The sequence below is a fragment of the Halichondria panicea genome, chromosome 5, assembly GCF_963675165.1.
Source record: "Halichondria panicea chromosome 5, odHalPani1.1, whole genome shotgun sequence".
Classification (NCBI taxonomy): Eukaryota; Metazoa; Porifera; class Demospongiae; order Suberitida; family Halichondriidae; genus Halichondria; species Halichondria panicea.
In genome coordinates, this window is record NC_087381.1 from 4934120 (window position 1) to 4960519 (window position 26400).

Sequence of the window (26400 nt, forward strand, 5' to 3'; positions counted from 1 at the left end):
TTGCACACTAGTACTACAGATCAATGCAAAATTAATTTTCGGGAGAGGAAATTGAAGCTGAAACCCTGGGGGGTCTTGGCTGTAGGTCACATGATCAGCAATAATAAGCAAATTTTCATGTTTTCTGTTCTAATCAGTTGTGATGCATGATTGTATTATAAATCATACATGTTAAGATTGTGTGGACTGTAGTACTGGCCAGCCATTCAGCTAGTTATATATAAGTGTCTATATACTAAACGTGTAATAGTTTGCTACAAAAGACACAATAGTCTCCAAGCAAAAATTGGCAAATAGTTCCATACTTAAGCCTAGTAGAACTAGTACCAGTTGCTTTGGTTACCGAGTAGTCAGAAGGAAGGGAGACGGCAACTAACGACGTATGTACTTTTTTCTTGAACACTTCGGTATCATCATTCAACTCATAGCATTTCTTGACAGTCAGTTCACTGTTGTACTTATCAGATCCAAGCACTTCTACTATACTGTTTTTAGACCCATCAATTAGTTTCGAGAAAATATTGGGATTTCTCACTGACTTGTCCAAGGCATATTGGGAAACCAACATCTTGAGATGTTTGTTTTCTTTCTCGAAACGCATGAAAGACAGGTCAATCTTGGATTTAGACTCGTCACTCCATGCAAGGAAATTTTTCGCAAGTTTTTCTAAAGATTGGGTGATGATCACGTTCGAGTCCATATAAAAACCACCCCAATTGTACAATACTAGAGCACGGGTGATAAACTTATCCAAATCGTCATCTAAGAAATCAATTTGGTGGGGTTCAAGAGAGAATATTCTGCTAAATAGCTCATCACGATTGTATTTTGTAACTGTTATCTGGTAGCCAGTTTCTCTGAAGACATCGAAACGGCCATTATCGAGTGTGTTACTATGAACAAGAACGTTGGCACATGGATGGTAATGGAATACAGATTCGATGGAACGATGATCCTGCCAAGTAAATTTGAAATCGGGTGATGGGAAGTGAAAGTGAAACTGCAAGCAATCCTTACAAGGAGTTGGAGGGGACAATGGAATTAAACCAAACTTGCGGGCAGCATCAAACAAAGAAGGTCTTTGACGAATCTCGTACCAAAACGTTGCTCGAAGACGCATCATTGTCGCCACATCGGGATTAGGTGGTGGGTCGTCCCAGGGAAACTTGGCAAACCACTTAGGTACTTCGTCTATCGTAGTTTTGTACATATCCAAGGTGTGAAACATTGTTGTCAGGCCAACAGTACGAGAGGAGCTGCCTTTTTTAGAACCACCACCCCCAGGCATTTTATCCGAGTTGATAAAAATCACCGGAGTTCCCATGCCAACGCAGGGTAGAGCACTGTGGATTCGTTGTGTGATAATCAGTTTAGCTCTTGAATAACGTTCAATTATATCAAAGGCTACAGTAAACCGGCCTTGACTGATTGTACGGGCCTTTCCCTCCAAGTTATGCTTCACACGGATTCCCCTGTCTCTGATTTTTTTCGGAAGCATTTGAAAATACTCCTCCTTCACATCAACAATAAAAATCTCATTAGTCTTCTTTTTTGATTTCACTTGGAGCATTAAAGTCATACAACCCGAGAAGTACGCAGGTACATGCAGATCCGTTAACATTTTAAGAGTTCCAGTGTCTCGGCAACCAATCGGTGCCCTTTCCATCGTATAAGCAACATTTTTCCTCCATTGTGCTGCCATTCGTAGGTGGATATGAATTGAGACCAGTAGAGGGTGGACATTGGGTGGGGGTGGCCAGCTAGCTCTACCATCTCCCCACCAAGCGTTGAAGAAAACTGTAACGGCTTGATCTTTTTTTGTTGTTGCAATTATGTTATCTCGATCGAGAAAAGTATCCATAAACGGAAGGAATTGCAGACCGGGGAAATCTTGAATCTCATCACCAACATTCGCTGTCTTTACTGAATTCACTCTCGCATCAAAAAAAAGAGTCCCGTAATGCTGATTCCATGGTTCGTCCGGTTCCAGTGATAGGAAACGGTACATGAAAACAGTGGTGGCTATAACCAGATCTTCAGCTTCGAAGTACTTGTTTACAGTTGGAGCATCGAACGAAATCGAAGTCACTGAATCATAGTTTTCAGAGGGTTTGTAGTATTCATTGTTGAGCATGGTTGCGAGTTGGTTGATGTATGTGTATTGCTTTGGAAAGCATGCCAGTTTGAAATGTTCTACAGTAGTCTTCGCACGGGCACGGTTCAGTCCAATCCACGGTTTTGTACAACTGGGAATAGGGATGTTTTGTTTGTCTTGTAGTTGAACGTTTGGTTCAATGTACACTCCTCCGTACTTCCAGAGAATGCCTAGTCCCACAACTACTTGCAGGTGTTCTTCAAATGATGCTTTGGCAAAAAGTTTGTAAAACAGGTGCTTTGAAAGCCATTCTTCAAGAGGTGTTTCTTGAACAAGTTCACCTATTAAAAGAAACTCGGCGGAAATCTTTTTGTTTGAGAGATCTGCAATGGACTTCATACAGTGTGAAGTACCACAATACACAAGAACAGGATTCCGTTTTGTCAGACTGTTCAAATTTGATAAAATTTCTTGCGAGAACGGCCGATCATATACCCAAGCAGAGCGTATTAAATTAGCGACGGCAAGGGGACTCTCAGCAAGAGGAGAAATATTGTTCTCAGAAACAACGCTTGCAAGATTTGTTGTTGTGATAGTCGAGCCAGTTGAAACAGGTCCTTGTATAAAGAAAATTGACCCCAAACCGACAGCAACCAACACCAAGAGTAACGGTGGTGGAGAAAACTTATCTCCACTTAAGTTTCGGTAGAGATAGATGTAGAGACCGATGAGGACGGCACCTAATCCGATAATCATTTTCCAGGAGATAGGGAGTTGAAAGTACGCTAGATTGGCAGCGATGACAATACCACGTTTCAGGAGATTCAAGATGGCGTGTGTTAGTGGAGTGAAATGCTGTAGAACATAGATTGAGGCTAAGTTGTAGGTGCAGTGAAAGGAACTTGAGATCACACCTTGGTGTAAGTTTTTCAGGAGAGCAACAGATTGGAAGAAAGCCATTTTTGAGATAATAAATGGGGTTAAAACAAACACACTGTTTAGCGAAAGAACGGCATACTTTTGAAAAGCACTGTCCCAAACCTTGCCCAATCTCTTCAGATAAATGTTTCTGATCGGGAAAGCGACGTTCGAACAAAGAGCAGCTAAAAGTCCAACCACAAGAAAAGTCGAGTCAAAAGCCACAAACAAACTAGCTCCAACCACCATGATGACAATCGCCAAAAGTGTTGTGGAATTGAGGACTGTGTAGTCTCGATAGAGTACCAGAGACAAGCCGAACATGAACAGAGGCTCGCATGCTTTTACGACTTGCGTCATGCTAGAGCTGACCATTGCATAGGCTGCATTCGTCGCCACGTTCCCGGCAACATTGCCAATCGAAGCTATGAGAATCGTTCTTTTAGAAGCATCTGCAGGCCATATAGAACTTCTAGAGATTAGCTTTATCCACATAACGGAGACAATAGCACCAATCAGATGTTGTAAAAATGTCAATTCGAGCCATCGAAAATCTTTACTTGCATCAGACCAAGAGTTCTTGTCGGGTTTGCTTTGCCCTCTCATAAAGTTTTTCGAAGAGATGGCCGTGATACTGTTGGCAGCCCACCATATTCCAACCGATATAGCAATAAGAACATTTGCCTTCATCGTTGGTGTAGCCTTTGACTTCATATCCGAGACCTGTATAATAAAAATTAATGTGCGTACGTGTATGTGTATATGCATGTGTATTAATTGACCCAGCCACCGAAATATTGGTCCAATATCCTGTATACTTTTACCTATATAGGATGGTGACTAAGTTGAGCAATTAATTAATATATACATGCATGCATGCCCAGAATTGTTGTAGTGATCTCGATCTAAACTCAACATAATTATACATTCGTAGTTTTAATAATTATGTAGTAAACTAGGTCTAAGAGACGTAGCTGCACGAGGAATACAGTAAAGCTGATGTACTGTGTGTGCGTGTGTTGTATGAATTCCAGCTGTAACTGCTCATGAGTCAATGGTTGAAATACGATGAAAACTAACAGCTTCTATATATAACTACATGTAACGCTTCTATATCCACATTCTCTCTTGATATCTTGCCTTACAACAACAATGTGAATCACAGGATGATTTTCTACTCTTTCTGTTCCACATGTCCACAATTTCCTATCTGTAAGTAATGCAGGGTGATTCCAGAGCAATTTAAGTATCGATCGTTTAGGCTGCTGTATACTTTGTCTGGGAAAATCTTTGCTCTATACCGATGTAGTAACATGTAGGAATAGACACAGCTATTTATCTAAGCTGACTCATATAGTACCATTAAACACCAGGCACTTGGACATTTTCGTAGCTGCATTTTTATTAAAAACTAAACAAATTCCTAAGAATGTACCAGATGTGATAACAGACAGCTAAACAAACATTTCCTGGATGAGCATGCCCACAGACCCCCCTAGATTGCCGTGTGCCTGAGTACACGGATATCCGGCTTGCCGCCCCTATTTGAAATACGACTTTTGCACCCATGCCCCCCGGTCAATATTTTCTGTACGAAGGCCTGACTGTAAGGTCACAAGTCGGACCACGCCCACTCTAGTTTTACAGCATGTTTTATGAAACAGTTCACCAACATGCATAACATAATCATACCATTTTTACCATTTTTCTTTCCGTTATATTAATATCGGCACGGGAACGAGGTTAAAAATATTACGCTCACCTCAGCCATCGAAGAGTCTGTAATTAGGAGAGGTCTCTGACACGTACAATGTACTATGCTCTACGCTGCATGGTAAGAAAAATCAAGCGGGTGATCAAATCTTATCGCAGCAATAATTTAAAACTGTACATAATTAAAGCACCGCGGGTGCTGATCGATGCCTCGGTGGAGGTGCTAAAGCTACATAACATAAAGCTATAGTAGCTTTATATACACACATTATAATTATCATGATGAACATTTTTGCATTAGCTGCATGCATGCAAAGAGTGGGCAATGATCGACCATGATTGTGTTGATCGATGCCAAAAGTTCAAGTCTAAAATTAATGGCTGCATCAGCAGAGCCTTGCAGCTCTTCCCACTCTTGCAGCTACCAATAACTAGCATTCTATAGTGCAGAGCTAACTACTAAGTAGAGTAACAACACTCGGTGAACAAGTTTTACTATGTACTCTTCTGAAAAGGCTGCAATGCATGGCATTCCAAGTAAGCAACACTTGAAAACAAAGCATTATTTTGCAAATCCATGAATCAAAATCCAACTATAGAAGCCTATAGAAACTCTTGCTTGCATTTGATTGATCTTTGAGTAGCTGTAGCAGTCTACACACACAGACACACTAACATACTATATTATATACCGTATACCAGTAACCTCGCTTGTGCATGTGCACCGAGGCATAATTAAGAGTCTGTTTCTTATTGCTCACTGCCACAGCTCTTGTTACTTGCAAAGAATGGTTTTGGGAATATTGATATCACATAATAAAATAAGCTGTTAATGTACAGTCTCCATTTCAGAAGGTACTATATACATTTTGAGACACTATCATTTTGAGACATGATTGTACCAATTACGGCGGCTAGTTTTACCAGCTTAGGTTCTAAATTGGGTGCCAAATGAAGCCTTTAAAGCTATACATGTATTTATCCTGCAATTTTAACGTGGCCGTTACTCTAAATGAGGCGCCAGTTGAAGCTCATGTATTTTTCTCTGTTCTCTTTGTGCAGCAAGGAAATTAATGTTTGTGGAGCCTTAATTACGGTATATGCGATCATGCTACGTCATGCATGTATGTATCTCCAGCACAGGAAGTCTAACTAAATTGCCAAGGCAACTCACAGCACAGTGGCTGCATGGCATGAGCATAAATTAATGTCTTGCACCTATAGCTGCACCTATAGATGCACCTATTGGCTGGTATGTACTGGTTGAGTTAGCTGCAGAAAACATAATTATTATGAAGAAGCCGCATATACTGTACAGTTGGTGAGATCTGGGGGACAAAATATTCGTGGTTGAAGACTGCATGGACCAGAATACTTTATACCCACGAATGAAGTAACCTTGCTACCTTTACCTGCAGTGCAGCAAGCAGCAATCATGGAAACATGCATGTTACTGAAATTAATATTACTCAAACAAATATTTTGCCCCCCCCCCCGAAAATTACCCGCTATACATGGCTGTGGCCAAATATATGATATGGATCAGCAAATATCTTATAATTAAATTTTGTCTCATCTCTGCATAAACATTACCATCGATAAACGTGCAGAAATTTATTTTACAATGGCTGAAGTCAAAACCTCTTGTGTGAAAACATGTACCGTTATAGCGGGTATATAGTTCGAGGGTATAAATGTTCGTGGTTTTCGCGGATATTAGGCATGTACCGCAAACATTTATAACCGCGAATTTAATATCGCATGCATGCATACAGCAAAAAGGCGCTATTCTATGAAAATTAAATCCGCGAAAACCTTTCTAAAGGCATTTCCGTGAAAATTTATACCCTCAAAATATACCCGCCATACGGTATTAGAAAACAAATATTAAACTCTACCTGTCAGTTGAAACTTAGAAGTACATGTAGACACAGCATGCATACTCCTGAGAACCTTGACACAACAACTTCAATACCTACCTCCAGAAGCTTCTTTCTCAGCATAGATACCATGTTTCCAGCAAGGAATTTGCACTTAGATCTAGTCTATAGTTGAACATGACATCACATCCTGGGGTCCACAACTAACATCAGCTTGCAGGAGTGTACTCCTGCTAGCTCCTATAGTTTCCTTAAGCCCTATAGGGGAGATAGTCTGACTAATAGTTTCTTTGTTCTCAAATTTAAAAAAATAGACAATGCTAAAACTTGGCTAGCTATTATCTCTATACTCTTGTGCAGATTAGTGAGATTTGAAAGAGTTGAAAGATGTTTAGATCTACTTGTATATAATTATCAAAATTTAAGTAAGCCGTTGCCTACTTAAAAACGACAAAGGTCAAGTATTACCAATTTCACTTCCTCTATGAGTATTATAGTTTCGCGAACGCAACGTTTTCCTATAGAGGGAACGTCTGGTCACTATTGTATTTATTCCGTGGTCCTTGCCGGAATGTTAGCAGTGCCAATCAAATTTAACTACCATACTACATGCTTAGTGGCGGAAATACGAGTTCGCTGTTTTCGTGGGTTAGCAATCCTACATTCCTAAAATTGTTCTTATTATCTGTTATCTGCTATAGCGTGCAAAGATAAAGGCGTGGCCTGGGGATGTCTGGTAAGCAGTCATCAGGGCTGCATCCAGTCAGGGGGGCAAATTAGGCAAATGAAAAGTATAGGGAGGGAAAAACCTCCGACGCGAAGGCATGCACCAAGCATGTACCATAAAACTAGGGGGCATGCTCTCGTTGGATATTAATTTGGAGGCTTAGATCACTTCTGGCGCAATTTCAGCTCATATATGTAGCTATCAATGTGACATTACATGCATGATTGTTGGAAATTGTAGTGTTAGGTACGCAGAATAGCTGTTTAAAACTACTGACTATACCTACCTCAGCTTCTATATGTCTGTGTCCATCCTATAATTGTCAAAATTAAATCCCAGGGGGGGCGAAATATACCCCCCTCACCCCCCCCTCAATGCAGCCCTGGACTCATGACACCTAGTAAACAATTTATTCAACAAAATGCTTTTAAGAGGCCATGCATTCACGAAATTTAAGTGCCTCGAAAATGTTGCACTACACAAAATGAACGTGAAAAAAAGGAAAATAATTATTGACTCTATAAAAATTAATGTTGTACCATACCGGGCTGCAAAGGAACAAAGAGCTCAAACCCAAGCAAGAGCTAAACGAATATCTTGCACGTAGCTACATTAATTCCTTAGTGCAACAGAATCAGTGCAATAGTGACCAGACGTTCACTCCCCCTCTAACGTCTGCTCGCGAGACTACTCTGTGAGGTGGAGTCATGTGTCATGTTTAATTAGTAAGAGTAATTCTGCACTTCCAAGTACAAATGTACAAGTTTACAGTGAAAACTAGACAAACGACTTTGGGGACCAAACTGGAGTTTAATTAATGTACGCATATACACTGTACATGTACCACTAGTCTAAGATAGATATACACCTGTAAATGAACCAACTACACAATCATGCATATCCTGAATCATACTGAAGCACTCACCCTCAGTCTTAAATGTTCTGGTAGTACGTACGTGCAGTCAATGACTCCTTTGTACAGCTCATCAGAGAGACGGCCTGCGCGCTGATGTGTTAGTAATTCACTGCGGGTTTGATGCAAGCTGTGGATATAGTGTAGGACCCATTCTAGGGCCGTGTCTGATGCTGTTGCTTGATGATAATGAATTGATTATGAAGTGTGCCATGTTTTGAAACAGTTGTTGTGTTTGGGGATCCTAAATGTAATACGATCGCTAAATGCGATTGTGTTTGCAGTGATAATTTTGGTGTCATTCTCATTTGCTCATTGGAGATCAGTATGCATAGAGCTTGCAACAATTGACATAGAAAGTACTAAGATATCGTTAATGTCATAATGTAATCACCACTCTCTTCAATAATAACAATCGAAGCATCCCGTTTAATCACACTAAGAAGTTCCCTAAAATGTCAAATTAGTTTATTGATGGATGGATTCTGTTTATATGAAACTATATGTTTGAATATTCTATGGCCGTATATGATAATATTCTTCTGTTTTTCACATGATAATCAAGAAGCGTGCCGTGTTTGTGGCAGTTGTGTATCGAAGCACCCCATACACGGCATGCTGTATCTGTATCTTTACAAGTCAGCCATGCAGTCATGTTACTCATGTACATGTATATAGATTGATGGTATGAGATAATTGCTAGCAAATAATTTATGATTTTGTAGATAGTCGTGTGTTAATGGTTATTTGTTAGTGACCTTACTGATAGTATTCACAGTTGTACCCTCTATGGCAACTAACTCTAATTGCACGATCTGTTGGTATGAATGAAGTACCCAACTGTGCTCACCTCAGTCTGGTGATGTGGGTGTTCTGTCAGAACAGTACGCTAATGGCTTATGATGCTGACGACAACCCAGTGACGGTCATGATGAAGTTTGTAATAGCTCGGGGATTCAACTTGCAAGAGAGGTCACATGGACTGATTGGTACGGATAGAATAGTGAAACGGTATAAACTCCATGCAATTTATACATGTATCCCATGCACTTGTCCAATGAGTGTTTAGCAGGATAATTATAAACACCCAGTGAATTATAATTATGCTTGAAGGTACGTATTTACGTACATGTAATTACGTGTGTTTTTGCTATGCCTGCATGCATGTCAGTATAGTTAGATCGTTATTATATATAATTATATACGTATGGGTTTTTAATTTATAGTATCCCTCAGGTGTGTTGGGACACTACAACACATGCATGCATGTACATGTACCTCATGCCCATTATCGCCCTTTATTTAGAGACTATAATCTACATGTATTTATTTGATTACCTGTATATTCTAATCGTCTATTTTATTATAATAGCTATACAGTAACTGTACCTAATTTAACGTGCGTAACGTACATGTACCTCTATAGGTCAGTTCTGGAACATTCCTATCACTCTTCAACTAGTCAATGATTCGAGCGAGGGTGGTTTGACCCCTGACCCCTACTACACGGTGATGGTGGCCCATCCTGACTCCGCCCCCAGGACCTTCACCGCGATCTATTACCCCCGGACCTGGGAGGTATGCATGTATGCGCATTGTAACACAATTGATCTTCCGAATAAAACGTATATGCATGTACAAGCATACCATTAATTTTATGATGTTTTCCCTATTGAGTTATTGGTTTGTTAGAGGCTCAGCATACCTCATGTATAGAGGTGTCTTCCTACATGTATTCAATATACATGTGAACACATCAAGTAGAAATGGAATATTTTGTGCACCCCCTCCCCCCCAAAATTGATAACCTAAACATTTTTACAAACTTTTTAAAGGCCTGAATCTTATTACGTACCTCGATCAGAAGATAATTATAAAAAAAAACCATCAATAATGAGATAATGTTTTTGCTAAAAAAGCATTATAGTTGTATGAGTGCGTGCTCATTTGGGACCTGGGTGCCTTAATAATGAGTTATAATTATATCAGATGGCCTTTCTTCATGGGCTAGCTGATTCTACCATAGTACGGTACATAAATTGTATTATATTGACTGTAGAATTAAACCCTGAGGCTCTCTTTTTCATTGCCAGTATACTACTACAATTTTATACTCTTTTCGTATCTTGTGCAGGTTATTCGTGGTCAGAATGACCCGTGTCTTTACGCCGGAGGGCAACAAGCTGACAGCACGGACACCAGCAACTCAGTGATCCAGGGGACCTACAGGGACTATGTTGTCAGTGAACCATTTAGCACCCAATACCTATATAGCAAGTTTCAGGACGATAGGTGTTAGCCGTATAATAAATGCAAGCTAGGTCGCCATAATTATGCTTGTCCAAATTACTAGAATAAGTATTAATTTTTCTCTTTATAATACATTATAATTAATTACGGTGCAAATAATTAGCCATGCTCTTGATTTCTAATCGTTGACGGAAGTTCTCTGTAGTTTTTATTAACATTTTTGGCCGCGGCGGTTGTTCGAAAACAATACGTTGTCATTGACAGCGTTTACTTGACAGGTAATTGACAATGTGCAATTACTGGACCGGATGTGATACGGGATTAATTGCCGTACACTCTCCAGTCACTAATAGTACATCATACAATTATGATATAGTATGCAGCCATGCATGGCCATAAGAACCAGGGGTGTGGGGGGAAACTTATAGGAGCCAGGGTGTCATACAAGATTTTGAAGTAGAGGGGGAAATAAGAAAAGTAACCAGAAATGTTTGCTATAGTCAACTATTATTTCAATACCCTGTTAGTTGTATGTAAAATTGCGTACTATACACGAATGCAAAATTAATTTTAGGGAGGGGAAATTGGAGCTGACACCCTGCATTGGGGGTCTTGGCTGTGGGTCACATGATCAGCAATAATAATTTTTGCAATAATAATTTTTGCAAATTTTCATGTTTTCTGTTCTAATCAGTTGTGATACATGATTGTATTATAAATCATACATGTTAAGATTGTGTGGACTGTATACAGTACGTGGCCAGCCATTCAGCTAGTTATATATAAGTGTCTATAATTATATACTAAACGTGTAATAGTTTGCTACAAAAGACACAATAGTCTCCAAGCAAAAATTGGCAAATAGTTCCATACTTAAGCCTAGTAGAACTAGTACCAGTTGCTTTGGTTACCGAGTAGTCAGAAGGAAGGGAGACGGCAACTAACGACGTATGTACTTTTTTCTTGAACACTTCGGTATCATCATTCAACTCATAGCATTTCTTGACAGTCAGTTCACTGTTGTACTTATCAGATCCAAGCACTTCTACTATACTGTTTTTAGACCCATCAATTAGTTTCGAGAAAATATTGGGATTTCTCACTGACTTGTCCAAGGCATATTGGGAAACCAACATCTTGAGATGTTTGTTTTCTTTCTCGAAACGCATGAAAGACAGGTCAATCTTGGATTTAGACTCGTCACTCCATGCAAGGAAATTTTTCGCAAGTTTTTCTAAAGATTGGGTGATGATCACGTTCGAGTCCATATAAAAACCACCCCAATTGTACAATACTAGAGCACGGGTGATAAACTTATCCAAATCATCATCTAAGAAATCAATTTGGTGGGGTTCAAGAGAGAATATTCTGCTAAATAGCTCATCACGATTGTATTTTGTCACTGTTATCTGGTAGCCAGCTTCTCTGAAGACATCGAAACGGCCATTATCGAGTGTGTTACTATGAACAAGAACGTTGGCACATGGATGGTAATGGAATACAGATTCGATGGAACGATGATCCTGCCAAGTAAATTTGAAATCGGGTGATGGGAAGTGAAAGTGAAACTGCAAGCGATCCTTACAAGGAGTTGGAGGGGACAATGGAATTAAACCAAACTTGCGGGCAGCATCAAACAAAGAAGGTCTTTGACGAATCTCGTACCAAAACGTTGCTCGAAGACGCATCATTGTCGCCACATCGGGATTAGGTGGTGGGTCGTCCCAGGGAAACTTGGCAAACCACTTAGGTACTTCGTCTATCGTAGTTTTGTACATATCCAAGGTGTGAAACATTGTTGTCAGGCCAACAGTACGAGAGGAGCTGCCTTTTTTAGAACCACCACCCCCAGGCATTTTATCCGAGTTGATAAAAATCACCGGAGTTCCCATGCCAACGCAGGGTAGAGCACTGTGGATTCGTTGTGTGATAACCAGTTTAGCTCTTGAATAACGTTCAATTATATCAAAGGCTACAGTAAACCGGCCTTGACTGATTGTACGGGCCTTTCCCTCCAAATCATGCTTCACACGGATTCCCCTGTCTCTGATTTTTTTCGGAAGCATTTGAAAATACTCCTCCTTCACATCAGCAATAAAAATCTCATTAGTCTTCTTTGATTTCACTTGGAGCATTATGGTCATACAACCCGAGAAGTACGCAGGTACATGCAGATCCGTTAACATTTTAAGAGTTCCAGTGTCTCGGCAACCAATCGGTGCCCTTTCCATCGTATAAGCAACATTTTTCCTCCACTGTGGTGCCATTGGTGGGTCGATATGAATTGAGACCAGTAGAGGGTGGACATTGGATGGGGGTGGCCAGCTAGCTCTACCATCTCCCCACCAAGCGTTGAAGAAAACTGTAACGGCTTGATCTTTTTTTGTTGTTGCAATTAATTTATCTCGATCGAGAAAAGTATCCATAAACGGAAGGAATTGCAGACCGGGGAAATCTTGAATCTCATCACCAACATTCGCTGTCCATACTGCATTCACTCTCGCATAAAAAAAAAGAGTCCCGTAATGCTGATTCCATGGTTCGTCCGGTTCCAGTGATAGGAAACGGTACATGAAAACAGTGGTGGCTATAACCAGATCTTCAGCTTTGAAGTACTTGTTTACAGTTTGAGCATCGAACGAAATCGAAGTCACTGAATCATAGTTTTCAGAGGGTTTGTAGTATTCATTGTTGAGCATGGTTGCGAGTTGGTTGATGTACGTGTATTGCTTTGGAAAGCATGCCAGTTTGAAATGTTCTACAGTAGCCTTCGCACGGGCACGGTTCAGTCCAATCCACGGTTTCGTACAACTGGGAATAGGGACGTTTTGTTTGTCTTGTAGTTGAACGTTTGGTTCAATGTACACTCCTCCGTACTTCCAGAGAATGCCTAGTCCCACAACTACTTGCAGGTGTTCTTCAAATGATGCTTTGGCAAGAAGTTTGTAAAACAGGTGCTTTGAAAGCCATTCTTCGAGAGGTGTTTCTTGAACAAGTTCACCTATTAAAAGAAACTCGGCGGAAATCTTTTTGTTTGAGAGATCTGCAATGGACTTCATACAGTGTGAAGTACCACAATACATAAGAACAGGATTCCGTTTTGTCAGACTGTTCAAATTTGATAAAATTTCCTGCGAAAACGGCCGATCATATACCCAAGCAGAGCGTATTAAATTAGCGACGGCAAGGGGACTCTCAGCAAGAGGAGAATTATTGTTCTCAGAAACAACGCTTGCAAGATTTGTTGTTGTGATAGTCGAGCCAGTTGAAACAGGTCCTTGTATAAAGAAAATTGACCCCAAACCGACAGCAACCAACACCAAGAGTAACGGTGGTGGAGAAAACTTATCTCCTCTTAAGTTTCGGTAGAGATAGATGTAGAGACCGATGAGGACGGCACCTAATCCGATAATCATTTTCCAGGAGATAGGGAGTTGAAAGTACACTAGATTGGCAGCGATGACAATACCACGTTTCAGGAGATTCAAGATGGCGTGTGTTAGTGGAGTGAAATGCTGTAGAACGTAGATTGAGGCTAAGTTGTAGGTGCAGTGAAAAGAACTTGAGATCACACCTTGGTGTAAGTTTTTCAAGAGAGCAACAGATTGGAAGAAAGCCATTTTTGAGATAATAAATGGGGTTAAAACAAACACACTGTTTAGCGAAAGAACGGCATACTTTTGAAAAGCACTGTCCCAAACCTTGCCCAATCTCTTCAGGTAAATGTTTCTAATCGGGAAAGCAACGTTCGAACAAAGAGCAGCTAAAAGTCCAACCACGAGAAAAGTCGAGTCAAAAGCCACAAACAAACTAGCTCCAACCACCATGATGACAATCGCCAAAAGTGTTGTGGAATTGAGCACTGTGTAGTCTCGATAGAGTACCAGAGACAAGCCGAACATAAACAGAGGCTCGCATGCTTTTACGACTTGCGTCATGCTAGAGCTGACCATTGCATAGGCTGCATTCGTCGCCACGTTCCCGGCAACATTGCCAATCGAAGCTATGAGAATCGTTCTTTTAGAAGCATCTGCAGGCCATATAGAACTTCTAGAGATTAGCTTTATCCACATAACGGATACAACAGCACCAATCAGATGTTGTAAAAATGTCAATTCGAGCCATCGAAAATCTTTACTTGCATCAGACCAAGAGTTCTTGTCGGGTTTGCTTTGCCCTCTCATAAAGTTTTTCGAAGAGATGGCTGTGATACTGTTGGCAGCCCACCATATTCCAACCGATATAGCAATAAGAACATTTGCCTTCATCGTTGGTGTAGCCGTTGACTTCATATCCGAGACCTGTATAAAAAATGAAAATGCGTACGTGTATGTGTATGTGTATGTGTATGTGTATGTGTATGTGTATTAATTGACCCAGCCATCGAAATATTGGTCCAATATATCCTGTATACTTTTACCCGTAGGATGGTGACTAAGTTGAGCAATACATGCATGCATGCCCAGAATTTCTAAACTCAACATAATTATACATTCATAGTTTTAATACTTATTATGTAGTAAACTAAGTCTAAGAGGCGTAGCTGCACGAGGAATACAGTAAAGCTGATGTACTGCATGTGTGTGCGTGTGTTGTATGAATTCCAGCTGTAACTGCTCATGAGTCAATGGTTGAAATACGATGAAAACTAACAGCTTCTATATAACTACATGTAACGCTTCTATATCCACATTCTCTCTTGATATCTTGCCTTACAACAACAATGTGCATCACAGGATAATTTTCTACTCTTTCTGTTCCAATGTCATGTCCACAATTTCCTATCTGTAAGTAATGCAGGGTGATTCCAGAGCAATTTAAGTATCCATCGTTCAGGCTGCTGTATATACTTTGTCTGGGAAAAGCTTTGCTCTATAGCTACTGATGTAGTAACATGCAGGAATAGACACAGCCATTTAAGCACCAGGAACTTGGACATTTTCATAGCTGCATTTTTTATGTGAAAAACTCTACAACTTAAATTCCTAAGAATGTACCAGATGCGATAACATACAGCTAAACAAACATTTCCAGGATGAGCATGCCCACAGACCCCCCTAGATTGCCGCGTGCCTAAGTACACGGATATCCGGCTTGCCGCCCTTATTTGAAATGCGACTTTTGCAACCATGCTCCCCCCCCAGTCAATATTTTCTGTACAAAGGCCTGGCCGTAATAAGTCGGACCACTCCCACTCTAGTTTTACAGCATGTTTTATGAAACAGTTCACCAACATAACTTAATTATATGATTTTTACCAATTTTTTGTTCCGTTATCGGCACGGGAACGAGGTTAAAAATATTATGCTCACCTCAGAGTCTGTAGTTAGGAGAGGTCTCTGACACGTACAATGTACTGTGCTCTACGCTGCATGGTAAGAAAAATCAAGCGGGGTGATTAAAGGACTATTTTACCGCAGCAATAATTTAGAACTGTACATAATGAAAGCACCGCGGGTGCTGATCGATGCCTCGGTGGAGGTGCTAAAGCTACATAACATAAAGCTATATAGTATAGCTTTATATACACACATTATAATTATCATGATGAACATTTTTGCATTAATTAAATGCTGCATGCAAAGAGTGGGCAATGATCGACCATGATTGTGTTGATCGATGCCAAAAGTTCAAGTCTAAAATGAATGGCTGCATCAGCAGAGCCTTGCAGCTCTCTTCCCACTCTTGCAGCTACCAATAGCTAGCATTCTATAGTGCAGAGCTAACTACTAAGTAGAGTAACAACACTCTGTGAACAAGTTTTACTACGCACTCTTCTGAAAAGGCTGCAATGCATGGCATTCCAAGCAAGCAAAACTTGAAAACAAAGCATTATTTTGCAAATCCACAAATCGAAATCCAAGAAAACATGACTATAGAAACTCGTACTTGCACTTGATTGATCTTTGAGTAGCTGTAGCAGTCTACACACACAGACACACTAACATATTACCGTATACCATGCAGTAACCTCGCTTGTGCATGCGCACCGAGGCATAATTAAGAGTCTGTTTCTTATTGCTCACTGCCACAGCTCTTGTTACTTGCAAAAAATGGTAAGGGAATATTGATATCACATAATAAGCTGTTAATGTACAGTCTCCATTTCTTAAAGAAGGTACTACATTTTGAGATATGACCATTTTGAGACATGATTGTAATAAACATCTAATTACGGCGTCTAATTTTACCAGATTAGGTTCTAGCCAAATGAAGCCTTTAAAGTATTTATCCTGCAATTTTAACGTGGCCGTTACTCTAAATGAGGTGCCAGTTGAGGCTCATGTATTTTTCTCCGCTCTCTTTGTGCAGCAAGGAAATTAATGTTTGTGGAGCTTTAAATACGGTATATACGGTCATGCTAAGTCATGCATGTATATCTCCGGCACAGGAAGTTAACTAGATTGCCAAGGCAACTCACAGCACAGTGGCTGCATGGTATGAGCATAAATTAATGTCTTGCATGCACCTATGGCTGCACCTATATAGATGCACCTATAGGCTGGTACTGGTTGAGTTAGCTGCAGAAAACATAATTATTATGAAGAAGCTGCATATACTGTACAGCTGGTAATTTCCGGGGGACAAAATATTCGTGGTTGAAGACCGGACTAGAATACTTTATACCCACGAATGAAGTAACCTTGCTACCTTTACCTTCAGTGCAGTGCAAGCAGCAATAATGGAAACATGCATGTTACTGACTCAAACAAATATTTACCCCCCCCCCCCCCGAAAATTGTTGGGTCCCGCCCACGCACCAGAAGCCACACCGACGTTTTTACTGCCGTATGGCAGAGGACACACCCTAATTACAAAGAACAATCCCAGAACAGAGAAGATATCAACTCTACCATTGCCTAACTGACTCATCTATATAGCTATATCAATATCTATACTATACAGGTATGTCACAGTGTATATATATGTATATAATTATAATTATAGAAGAAATAGTCCAGTTGACTTCTACTATTTTGTAGCATGCAGCTTTATTAAGTCACAGTACGCATGCCCAGGAAACTTATTATCTGAAGGTGTGGTCTGACTCTCCAACACAGTGGCGGATCCAGGGGGAGATCCCAGGGTGCCACAGATCCCCCCTTTCAGTCTAGCTATTGTGGCTTTTACTACAATACCAGCTAGCTATTTGTAGCCATTGTAATTTGATTCAATGATTGTACCTGTTGTTTTGATCCATCAACTGCCAAAGGAGTGTATATAGGCTAGCTAGTTGACTATTCGTGGCAACTAGCTAGCTAGCTAGCTCTACGCAAGTCTATTATGGGACTTCCCCTGGCTGAGTATGGGATTTTCCCTAGTCATGTGTGACCGGAAGTGGGCGTAACCCCAAAAAATGTTTGCCCTGCGCGAAACTTTCACTACTCGCGCAAAAAACGAGTTCGCTGTTTTCGTGGGTTAGTAATCCTACATTCCACGAAAACAATTGTTTTTATTATCTGTAGCGTGCAAAGATAAAGGCGTGGCCTGGAAATGTCTGGTAAGCAGTCATTAGGGCTGCATCCAGGATTTTGGGTCAGGGGGGGCAAATTGGTCAAATGAAAAGTATAGGGAGGGAGAAACCTCCGACGTGAAGGCATGCACCAGGCATGTACCAAAAAACTAGGGGGGTCCGGGGGGGTATGCTTCCCCGGAAAAATTTGGATATTTGGAGACTTAGATCACTTTTGGCACAATTTCAGCTCATATATGTAGCTATCAATGTGACATTACATGATTGTTGGAAATTGTAGTGTTAGGTACGCAGAATAGCTGTTTAAAACTACTGACTACCTACCTCAGCTTTTCTATGTGTATGTGTCCATCCTATAATTGTCAAAATTAAATCCCAGGGGGGGCGAAATACCCCCCTTACCCCCCTTCAATGCAGCCCTGGACTCATGACACCTAAACAATTTATTCAACAAAATGCTTTTAAGAGGCCATGCATTCCACGAAATTTAAGTGCTCAAAAATGTTGCACTACACAAAATGAACGTGTAGAAAATGAAAATAACTAGGAGCATGCAGAGCATGTTTGGGGCGAGCGAGCAATTTGTGTTTGTTGTACAGTGCATGATGTGGTAATTTAAGTTTATTTATCGAATGAAATGAAATTAGTAACAGTGATTGTGTAACAGTGAATAAAAACCGAGTAGTCTGATGCCTAGATACGACTTCCCTGTGCCAGCTGTATACCCGTGACAATTATTCTGAGTGGTGTAGGGTTGTTGTGGTCTTTGACTGTGGTGTAACATCAAGATTCAAGGTGAAACATATGTATGAGTGAAAGTTCAGCATGAAAGAGCTGGCTTACAAACTATAGCAAGGTTAGGAGCAAGGAGATATTATCACTTCTTGCTGGACCCAAATTACAAGATAGTATACTGTGAACAATCCTTGCCGGGTAAGTAAGTTACTCTGACCTGTTGTAAGCGTGCCAGTGTGGCCTCAGAAGTTTCCATCTGAGCTAGTCTTACCTACCATAGTGCTGTATTGTCTAAATGTGCATGTGCAACTTCAGAAGTCTTCACCTGAGCTGCTCTGACCTGTCATAGTGACTGGTCTCGATCTCTGTTTTGTCCTGTTGAGCTAGCAGGTTTATTATCACAAAAACACAAGACTTGGAAGTGAAACATGGCAAGTAAGCTGCTGTGACCTCCTGCAGGCGTGCCTGTGTGATCTCAGGCTCAGAAGGTCCCCATCTGAGCTGCTCTGACCTGCTGTAGGCATGCTTGTAGCCTCAAGAGTCTCTGTGTCTTGTCTGAGCCTTCGTTCCTGAGTGCAGCTAGCTCTTGTGCCCATGCGCAGCTTTCACATAAAAGTTGGTAAAGGGTCACGAGTACAAAAAACAAATATCGTGCCGGTCCATGACACACACACACACACACACACACACACACACACACACACACACACACACACACACACACACACACACACACACACACACACACACACACACACACACACACACACACACACACACACACACACACACACACACACACACACACACACACACACACACACACACAGACAAAATTGCAACGTTCATCACTAGGAAGGGACTCGCTTCGCTCGCCCCAATAATTGACTCTATAAAAATTTATGTTGCACCATACTGGGCTGCAAAGGAACAAAAAGCTCAGACCCAAGCAAGAGCTAAACGAATATCTTGCACGTAGCTACATTAATTTCTTAGTGCAACAGAATCAGTGCAATAGTGACAAGACGTTCACTCCCCCTCTAACGTCTGCTCGCGAGACTATACTCTGTGAGGTGGAGTCATGTGATAGTACATATGTACAAGTTTACAGTGAAAACTACACAAACGACTTTGGGGACCAAACTGGAGTTTAAATTAAAGCGCATATACACTGTACATGTACCACTATAGTCTAAGATGAAAGCACCGCAGGTGCTGATGCCTCGGTGGAGATGCCAAAGCTACATAATATAAAGCTACTATTATACACATGATAAACAATTTAATTTTGCTGCATACAAAAACTCAGAGAGTGGGTAATAACCGACCATAATTGTTGTTAAAAACGATTGATGTCAAAAGTTCAAGTCTAAAATTAATGGCTGCATTAGCAGAGCCTTCTCTTCTCACTCTTGCAGCTACCAATAGCTAGCGTTCTAGTGCAGAGCTAACTACTAAGTATAGAGTAGCAACACTCGGTAAACAAGTTTGGCTACGTGCTCTTCTGAAAAGGCTGTAATGGCATTCCAATTAAGCAAAACTAGGCATACCGTACTTCTTCTAAATAAGGCGCCACCCAGACTGAAAAGTAATTTAAAGTCTCCATATAGAGCTCCACGTGGCTAGAGAGATTATTTTTTGGTGGCGCGTTGTAAATGGAGGCTAACATCACATCTTTTTTCAGAAAGCTTGAGGATGCTGAGAATGAAGCCTGGAATCGAGGATACCAAGATTGTTCAAATAACCTCTATTTATAAGGCGCCCTTCTAAATACGCGCCTCCCTGGACCAAATCTAATTTTTCTGTCTCTAATTATGGCCCTTGCTCATATTGTAATTATTAAAAAGAGGCGCGCTTATTTAGAAGAAGTACAGTAACTCGAGAACGAAGCATTATTAATTTTAGCAAATCCACGAATTAAAATCTAAGTAAACATGACTAGACTAGAAGCCTATAGAAACTCTTACTTGCACTTAGTCTCGAATACCCGCCTCAACCTAAAAGCTTGAGTCTGGTCAAACTCACATATGAACTTTGTTCTGCACAGTCAGCAAAATCACGTGGGCTACACGCCCACAAGCATAGTGACAAAGCCACAAGCCACCGCACGTTAGGGACAGAACATACACAGAGGGACAGTGTATCAATTAAGGCTAGGAGTTGAAAGTCTACGAGAAAAACACTGAGCTTGAAGCCATCATTGCACAGAGCTAGAGGGCCATGAAACCATGGTCGACGGTCACATTCATGCTGTTGATTTCGACAAGGTGTTCCAAAGGTCCTGTTGCTAGTCTGGAGAGTACTAGTATCACATCCTTACAACTCTCTTCATGAATTTTCCTACGTCACCTTCTGTCTGGGGCTAATTCTTTCTACTAGTAAACAATCCATGCTGCCGTGGCGGTTAGCTATAATGATATTCATGTAGACTATAATTTTATTCATGTTTCACACCCACTTGTGGTCAATTAATGTCCAAGAATTTCCTGGATACACTTGAACCAAACCTCAATGTGAGTTTGACCAGACTCAAGCTTTTAGGTTGAGGCGGGTATTCGAGACTACCGTAAGATCTCGATTTAAAGCGACACTTTTAATAATTACGCAGCCAGAGGTCGCATCTTTTGGAGGTTGAAAAATTATATTGAAGTCCTGGTGTCGCATATTTAGAGGGTCGCATCTAATTGGAGGTAACTTTACAGAGTCTACTTGCCTCGATTTCAGGCCGCTTAAAAACACTGATTTTCCAGTGGGCTACAATCGAGGCTAGGGAGTGGCTGCATTTACCTCTATTTAGAACGCGACATTAAAAAATAATTGTCAACGCAGCTGTTGCTACTTTTAGAGGTCAGAAAATTGCTGAAGCTCCTGGGTGTCGCATATTTGTAGGGTCGCCTTAAATCGAGGTCTTACGGTAACTTGCACTTGATTCATCCTTGAGCAGCTGTAGCAGTCTACACACACAGACCACAAACACACTACCGTATACCTTGCTTGCGCATGCGCACCGAGGCATAGATACACCTGTAAAATGAACCATAGATATAAGAAGGGAGAGGGATGGGAAACGGAGCACGTGCGCACAATCACTTCTGTGTAATGCCAAAAGGTTGATCCACGTTTCGGCTCTAGACACCCCGCCAACCCAGCGGGAAATGTTATTACTATCATTCACAGCTCCCCACTGGGACTCTTAGTACTGTGCTGAGCATCCACACCTACTGTGCATCATATAGAAGCATTGTGTATCTCACCAAGAGCTTGAAAACTTTCAAAGGCAGTTTTTGAGTGTTGTATTATCGTTTCGGCTCTATCTAGTGGCTTTGTGTACCTTCTACAAGGAGAGGCTGTGACTACAGCCCAAAATATTAATGACTCTCTCTTTCTTAAGTAGCTGGGCATTGTATGCAAGTAAAATCAAAGCCAATGTTCATTTTTGTCTTAGTAAGCTGGTTTTTAAAAGCAGACTTTTTGTGTACCCATTTAGAAAGTTACATCAATGATTGAATGTAGGTAAATGTCTCTTTGTATTCATTGATAGTTGGTTCATCGTATCGGCACAGTAATTTACGACAAAACTTTGCTACATTTCCATAATTCTCTATCATGTCTGTGACTGTACTGGTATACTCAACAGTACAGACAGAGCTCCTCTCAAGAATTTGCTGTCCAAGCTGCTTTTTACTGCTTGGAGGGTCTCACTAACTATTGCTGCTACCTTGTTATGACTGTTCCACTAGCCATTGCTAATATATAATTATATGGAGCTCAGTAGCTAGTTTATAGCCTAGTACTAGCTAAAAGCATGGGTTGGAGGAAATAAAGAAGAAAACATTGACCGAAACGCGGATCGTCAATGCTATTTACGTAGCGTTTCCCATGCATCCCTCTCCCTTCTTATATCTATGAATGAACCTAGACTGTAAACCACTCCCTTCGCTCTGGGCTCTGGGGACTGGCAAGTTGCCGTGTTGAGAGTTGTCCCATTGGAATGCAATTAGAACAAACCACAAAATGAGTAATGCGTGGGTGATATTATTTCAGCCTCGATAACAGACCGCCAGTGATGTACTTATACTTGAGGCCGATAATATTTTGGTGTAGTAATACAGTCATGTAGTTAGCGTGTGGGCGGTGGCACATGACTATTTGTGACGTTTACATTCTTGTGGCAGCGTGACATTCTTCACGCACTGGGACAACTCTCAACACAGCAGCTTGCCAGTCCCTTTCTCCCGAGAGAAGGGGAGTGTTTCCAGTCTAGAATGAACCAACTACACAATCATGCATATCCTGAATCATACTAAAGCACTCACCCTCAGTCCTGAATGTTCCGGTAGTACGTACGTGCAGTCGATGACTCCTTTGTACGGCTCAGAGAGACGGCCAGCCTTGATTATTTAATCTTGGTTCTGGACCAGGAGTTTGACTATCTACAAGAGTTTATGCACCTATCAATGCAAATCCCCACCCACCCCCTCACGGGAGAGGGTGGGGATTTGTAAGTCATTTGCAAAATAACTTCCTACTTGGGGGCAGGGCTTTTGTCAATCCGTATATTCAAGGATACAAGAATCAGTATACTACAATAATAAATATGTGTTTCTTCTTTTTCTTTGTGACCTCCAATGCCAAATGGACTATAGCAGGTATATAGAGCTAGTGTGTATATGCATATGCATATGCTAGTCATTGTTCTTGGATATAGGCCCTAGTTTGTGCTTAATAGTATGGAGAAGAAGGTGGTTGTGTCTACTAGTGGTAGTATAGAAGTGCACATTGTGAACCATTCTTTTTATTAATATAATATTGTTGAATCCCCTGTGTACGTGTGGGGGGAGAGTCGTTTGTAGTGCTATGGACATGCATTTGTACAAAGAGGTGTTCCCTGGGGGAGTGTCTTTGTAACTCCCCTATTGACAAATCCCTACCCTATCCCGTGAGGGGGGGTGGGGATTTGCATTGATAGGTGCATTATACAGGGATTTGAGGAGTTCTTGCAACTGTAAACTCGAGAGCGGAAGTACCTGTCACGTGAACCAAGCTTGGTAACAAGATTGAATTTTGGCTCATTCCAAACCAATTTTTCTCCAATAGAGCCTATTCATTTTTGTTAAACTGGGAAAACATCGACTTACATCAGAAAGCTAAGAGCCTTTGGTACACAACCAAAAATTAGTCTCGCGGACCCAGACCCTGAAAGGAGGGTCTGGCCAATTTCACCGTACAGAGTTGTGTTGACCGCGCCACAAATATCGTGGCGCTCTAAGTGGCTGATAAGTGTTTGTAGTAAGTTGTGAAACCGCACAGCTGCACTAAATAGATTTGGCAAATCTAATTATGTGGTTTCACACATCCGTCCTCCACCCACTAACCACTTATCAATGCAAACAGCCACTTAGACCGCTGCACAAGTAGCTCATGTGTAATTTGCCAGACGATAATATATCGGCTGGTCCACGAGACTAACCAAAAATCCACGTATATGATTAGCATCTGTGAGAGGTGCACTTATTATACTGATGTGTGCACAGAACCGTATGAAATCTATTTTGTAATACAAGTGGATCAGATGTGTGTTAAAGATGTGTGTGCAATATGTACTTCACTCGTGATTGCCAATGTGATGTTCTGCTATGTATCACAAGTGAGGAAGGAGCTGCTCTGTTACACATCTGTGCATGTGAGCAAATGAGAGCAGTAATTTAAATTGTTTATTACTGTAGCTATTAAGAAGCAGGCATTAACGCTTGTTGACAGTGTGGAAAGGTGCAGACTCACATGAAGGTTTGTTAGACAACCAGAGTTTAATACTTTGGTTATTTTTATGTAGGGTAGAACAACTGGCCAGACAGCTAGACGTCAGTCATCTATAGAGTGGAAACGCGTGAGTCTAACTATATAATTATGTATGCACTGATGATCAAAATTATAATTATATATTTCTAGGCTTGAAAGTCATCATTATTTTGACAACATTCAGACGAGGGGTTAATTGATGATCCACTACTTCCCTGTTACTTTATAATTATACATTTATTTCAATTATTAGATGGCTGCTTTTATTGTGACCCCTTATGTGACTAACTATGAATGGCTCGCACTTTCAAAAGTGAGTGCACTACATGTACGTATACATTTAGACGTGTGTACGTGTACATTTTACAATTCAAACTCTACCCCTGCGTGTGTATATATAGGTGTTCAGAGTTGCATAGTGTGCTTCATTTTGGAAAGCAGACAAGTATGTAAGCGGTTCTTAGACCTGGTAAGGAATGTAACCCACACATTAAAAAAAAAATAGAAGTGCACCCACTGCTCTACCTTGTGGAAGACCTTGCTGTCTCTTCGGTCCCACTGCTGCTTTTAATTAACACTGAAAGGTTAATGTTTAAACTGTGTACGTATATATGATATGTAATACTTCCTTCGTCTTGTGTTGCAGGTGTGAAGCCTTTAATTTATATTGATGAGGGAGAAGAAATAGACGAGCCCTATAAGTGGTGATATTACTGCTTCGTTTTCAACATTAGAAGCATTGAGATTTGTCTGCTCAAGTGGCTATTACCAGAGTGAGATTTTCAACAGTGAGTATTATAATTTATGCTGTTGGTTTACCTACGTTATACTTATTTAGGTGTGTTGCTGGGTTGACTAATCTCTACAACCATGCAGCATGGAATGGCCTAGTGTCTCATCACACATCTTGGCAAGGCTATATCAGTCTGGAGCACTGAGAAAGGTAAGAATATTTATTGTACATGCATGGATTAAGCTATAATTATATGTTTGTTTGCATGCTATCTAAAAACAAGGCTCGTTGAGAGATATTACCAGATATTGCCTTGTCTTTCAATGGCACCAATCAGAATGGTGTGAAGTCTCAAGAGAATACGATATACATTCATCATCGTCTTGGATGTTTTGGTGCAAACGTATATGGAGCAGTTTATGGACACATGTACGAATTACTTCTTGCTTGAATGTAAGTGTTCAATATCAATTTTGAATATAATATTATGCAATGTACCATTGACAATATATTTCAGGTTGTGTATGCAGGACTCCTGTTGTTCATTCTAATTGCTTAATTGACGGCATATAGTGGTCTGTGCCAAGAAGAATCTTCTCCCTTCCACCTTACCAAAATGAGAGGCTTTTGACCCTTCGGACTGAACACGTAAACACATGTTCCTGACATGTACATATGTTACACTGGACAATTCGACCTACAGGAGCTCGAGTTGGGTTTCACCATATACAATGAGCAAGACTGTCCGTTGTTAACTTAACATTACTACGCAGCCTTTTACAATCGAACAAGAACGAGAGCAACTTAGAATTATCATAGTAATTTTTATAAGTTGTCCTCTAGCTATTTTAACCATCCTTTTCATGCATGCACTTGTCAATACATAATTATCTCTGCCAACCTGCATGATTGTAGATCTAGTCTACTGTAAATACAATGATATACAACCAAGCCACTAGCTCTAGCTTTAATATATTTACATGTCTGTACCAGATTATGTACAATGCTGAATCACAACTGTACAGCTTCCGCACATATCTGTGCTATCACTTGTGTAACACATCATTGCCCAGATGAAATGTACAAGTTCAATTGCACACAACTGTACGGACTTGTACATTAACAGATCAGGACTTTTTGGTTGTGTAAAGGCTTTGCACCAC

General features: G+C 40.7%; 3 protein-coding genes and 1 long non-coding RNA gene across 17 annotated transcripts; 2 read left to right on the forward strand and 2 right to left on the reverse strand.

Moving 5' to 3' along the window:
* Window positions 1-31: 31 nt before the first annotated feature.
* Window positions 32-6739, reverse strand: LOC135335898 (uncharacterized). Of its 2 annotated transcripts, XM_064531571.1 has the most exons (3): window positions 6625-6739; window positions 4776-4840; window positions 32-3736 (listed from the first exon to the last, which is right to left on the reverse strand). In XM_064531571.1, exons 2-3 carry the CDS (start codon window positions 4782-4784, stop codon window positions 236-238), a joined length of 3510 nt encoding a protein of 1169 aa, XP_064387641.1. In that variant the 5' UTR covers window positions 4785-4840; window positions 6625-6739; the 3' UTR covers window positions 32-235. The 2 variants fall into 2 exon arrangements, with proteins under 2 accessions (XP_064387641.1, XP_064387642.1); XM_064531572.1 differs by lacking the exon at window positions 4776-4840 and having other exon boundaries at window positions 6625-6721.
* A 2330-nt stretch (window positions 6740-9069) lies between these two features.
* LOC135336386 (uncharacterized) lies at window positions 9070-10713 on the forward strand. Its single transcript, XM_064532149.1, has 3 exons — window positions 9070-9235; window positions 9673-9824; window positions 10381-10713. The coding sequence occupies exons 1-3, from the start codon at window positions 9070-9072 to the stop codon at window positions 10543-10545; spliced, it is 483 nt and encodes a 160-aa protein (XP_064388219.1). The 3' UTR covers window positions 10546-10713.
* A 424-nt stretch (window positions 10714-11137) lies between these two features.
* LOC135335899 (uncharacterized) lies at window positions 11138-23188 on the reverse strand. Of its 2 annotated transcripts, XM_064531573.1 has the most exons (3): window positions 23022-23188; window positions 15809-15864; window positions 11138-14797 (listed from the first exon to the last, which is right to left on the reverse strand). In XM_064531573.1, the coding sequence occupies exon 3, from the start codon at window positions 14786-14788 to the stop codon at window positions 11300-11302; it is 3489 nt and encodes a 1162-aa protein (XP_064387643.1). In that variant the 5' UTR covers window positions 14789-14797; window positions 15809-15864; window positions 23022-23188; the 3' UTR covers window positions 11138-11299. The 2 variants fall into 2 exon arrangements, with proteins under 2 accessions (XP_064387643.1, XP_064387644.1); XM_064531574.1 differs by lacking the exon at window positions 15809-15864 and having other exon boundaries at window positions 23022-23151.
* Window positions 23175-26124, forward strand: LOC135336109 (uncharacterized). Of its 12 annotated transcripts, none has more exons than XR_010394713.1 (9): window positions 23175-24388; window positions 24539-24592; window positions 24655-24817; window positions 24906-25088; window positions 25151-25292; window positions 25343-25447; window positions 25521-25690; window positions 25755-25885; window positions 25941-26124. It is a non-coding gene; the product is annotated as an uncharacterized LOC135336109 (long non-coding RNA). The 12 variants fall into 12 exon arrangements; XR_010394714.1 differs by having other exon boundaries at window positions 24906-24949; window positions 25010-25088; window positions 25755-26124; XR_010394715.1 differs by having other exon boundaries at window positions 24758-24817; window positions 24906-24949; window positions 25010-25088; window positions 25755-26124.
* The last annotated feature ends 276 nt before the right edge of the window (window positions 26125-26400 follow it).

Coding starts and splice junctions, on each gene's coding strand:
- LOC135336386 (XM_064532149.1), top strand. CDS start 9,070: ATGAATGAAGTACCCAACTGTGCTCACCTCAGTCTGGTGATGTGGGTG. Junction 9,236..9,672: donor GAGGTCACATGGACTGATTG/GTACGGATAGAA, acceptor GTACCTCTATAG/GTCAGTTCTGGAACATTCCT. Junction 9,825..10,380: donor ATTACCCCCGGACCTGGGAG/GTATGCATGTAT, acceptor TATCTTGTGCAG/GTTATTCGTGGTCAGAATGA.
- LOC135335899 (XM_064531573.1), bottom strand. CDS start 14,788: ATGAAGTCAACGGCTACACCAACGATGAAGGCAAATGTTCTTATTGCT.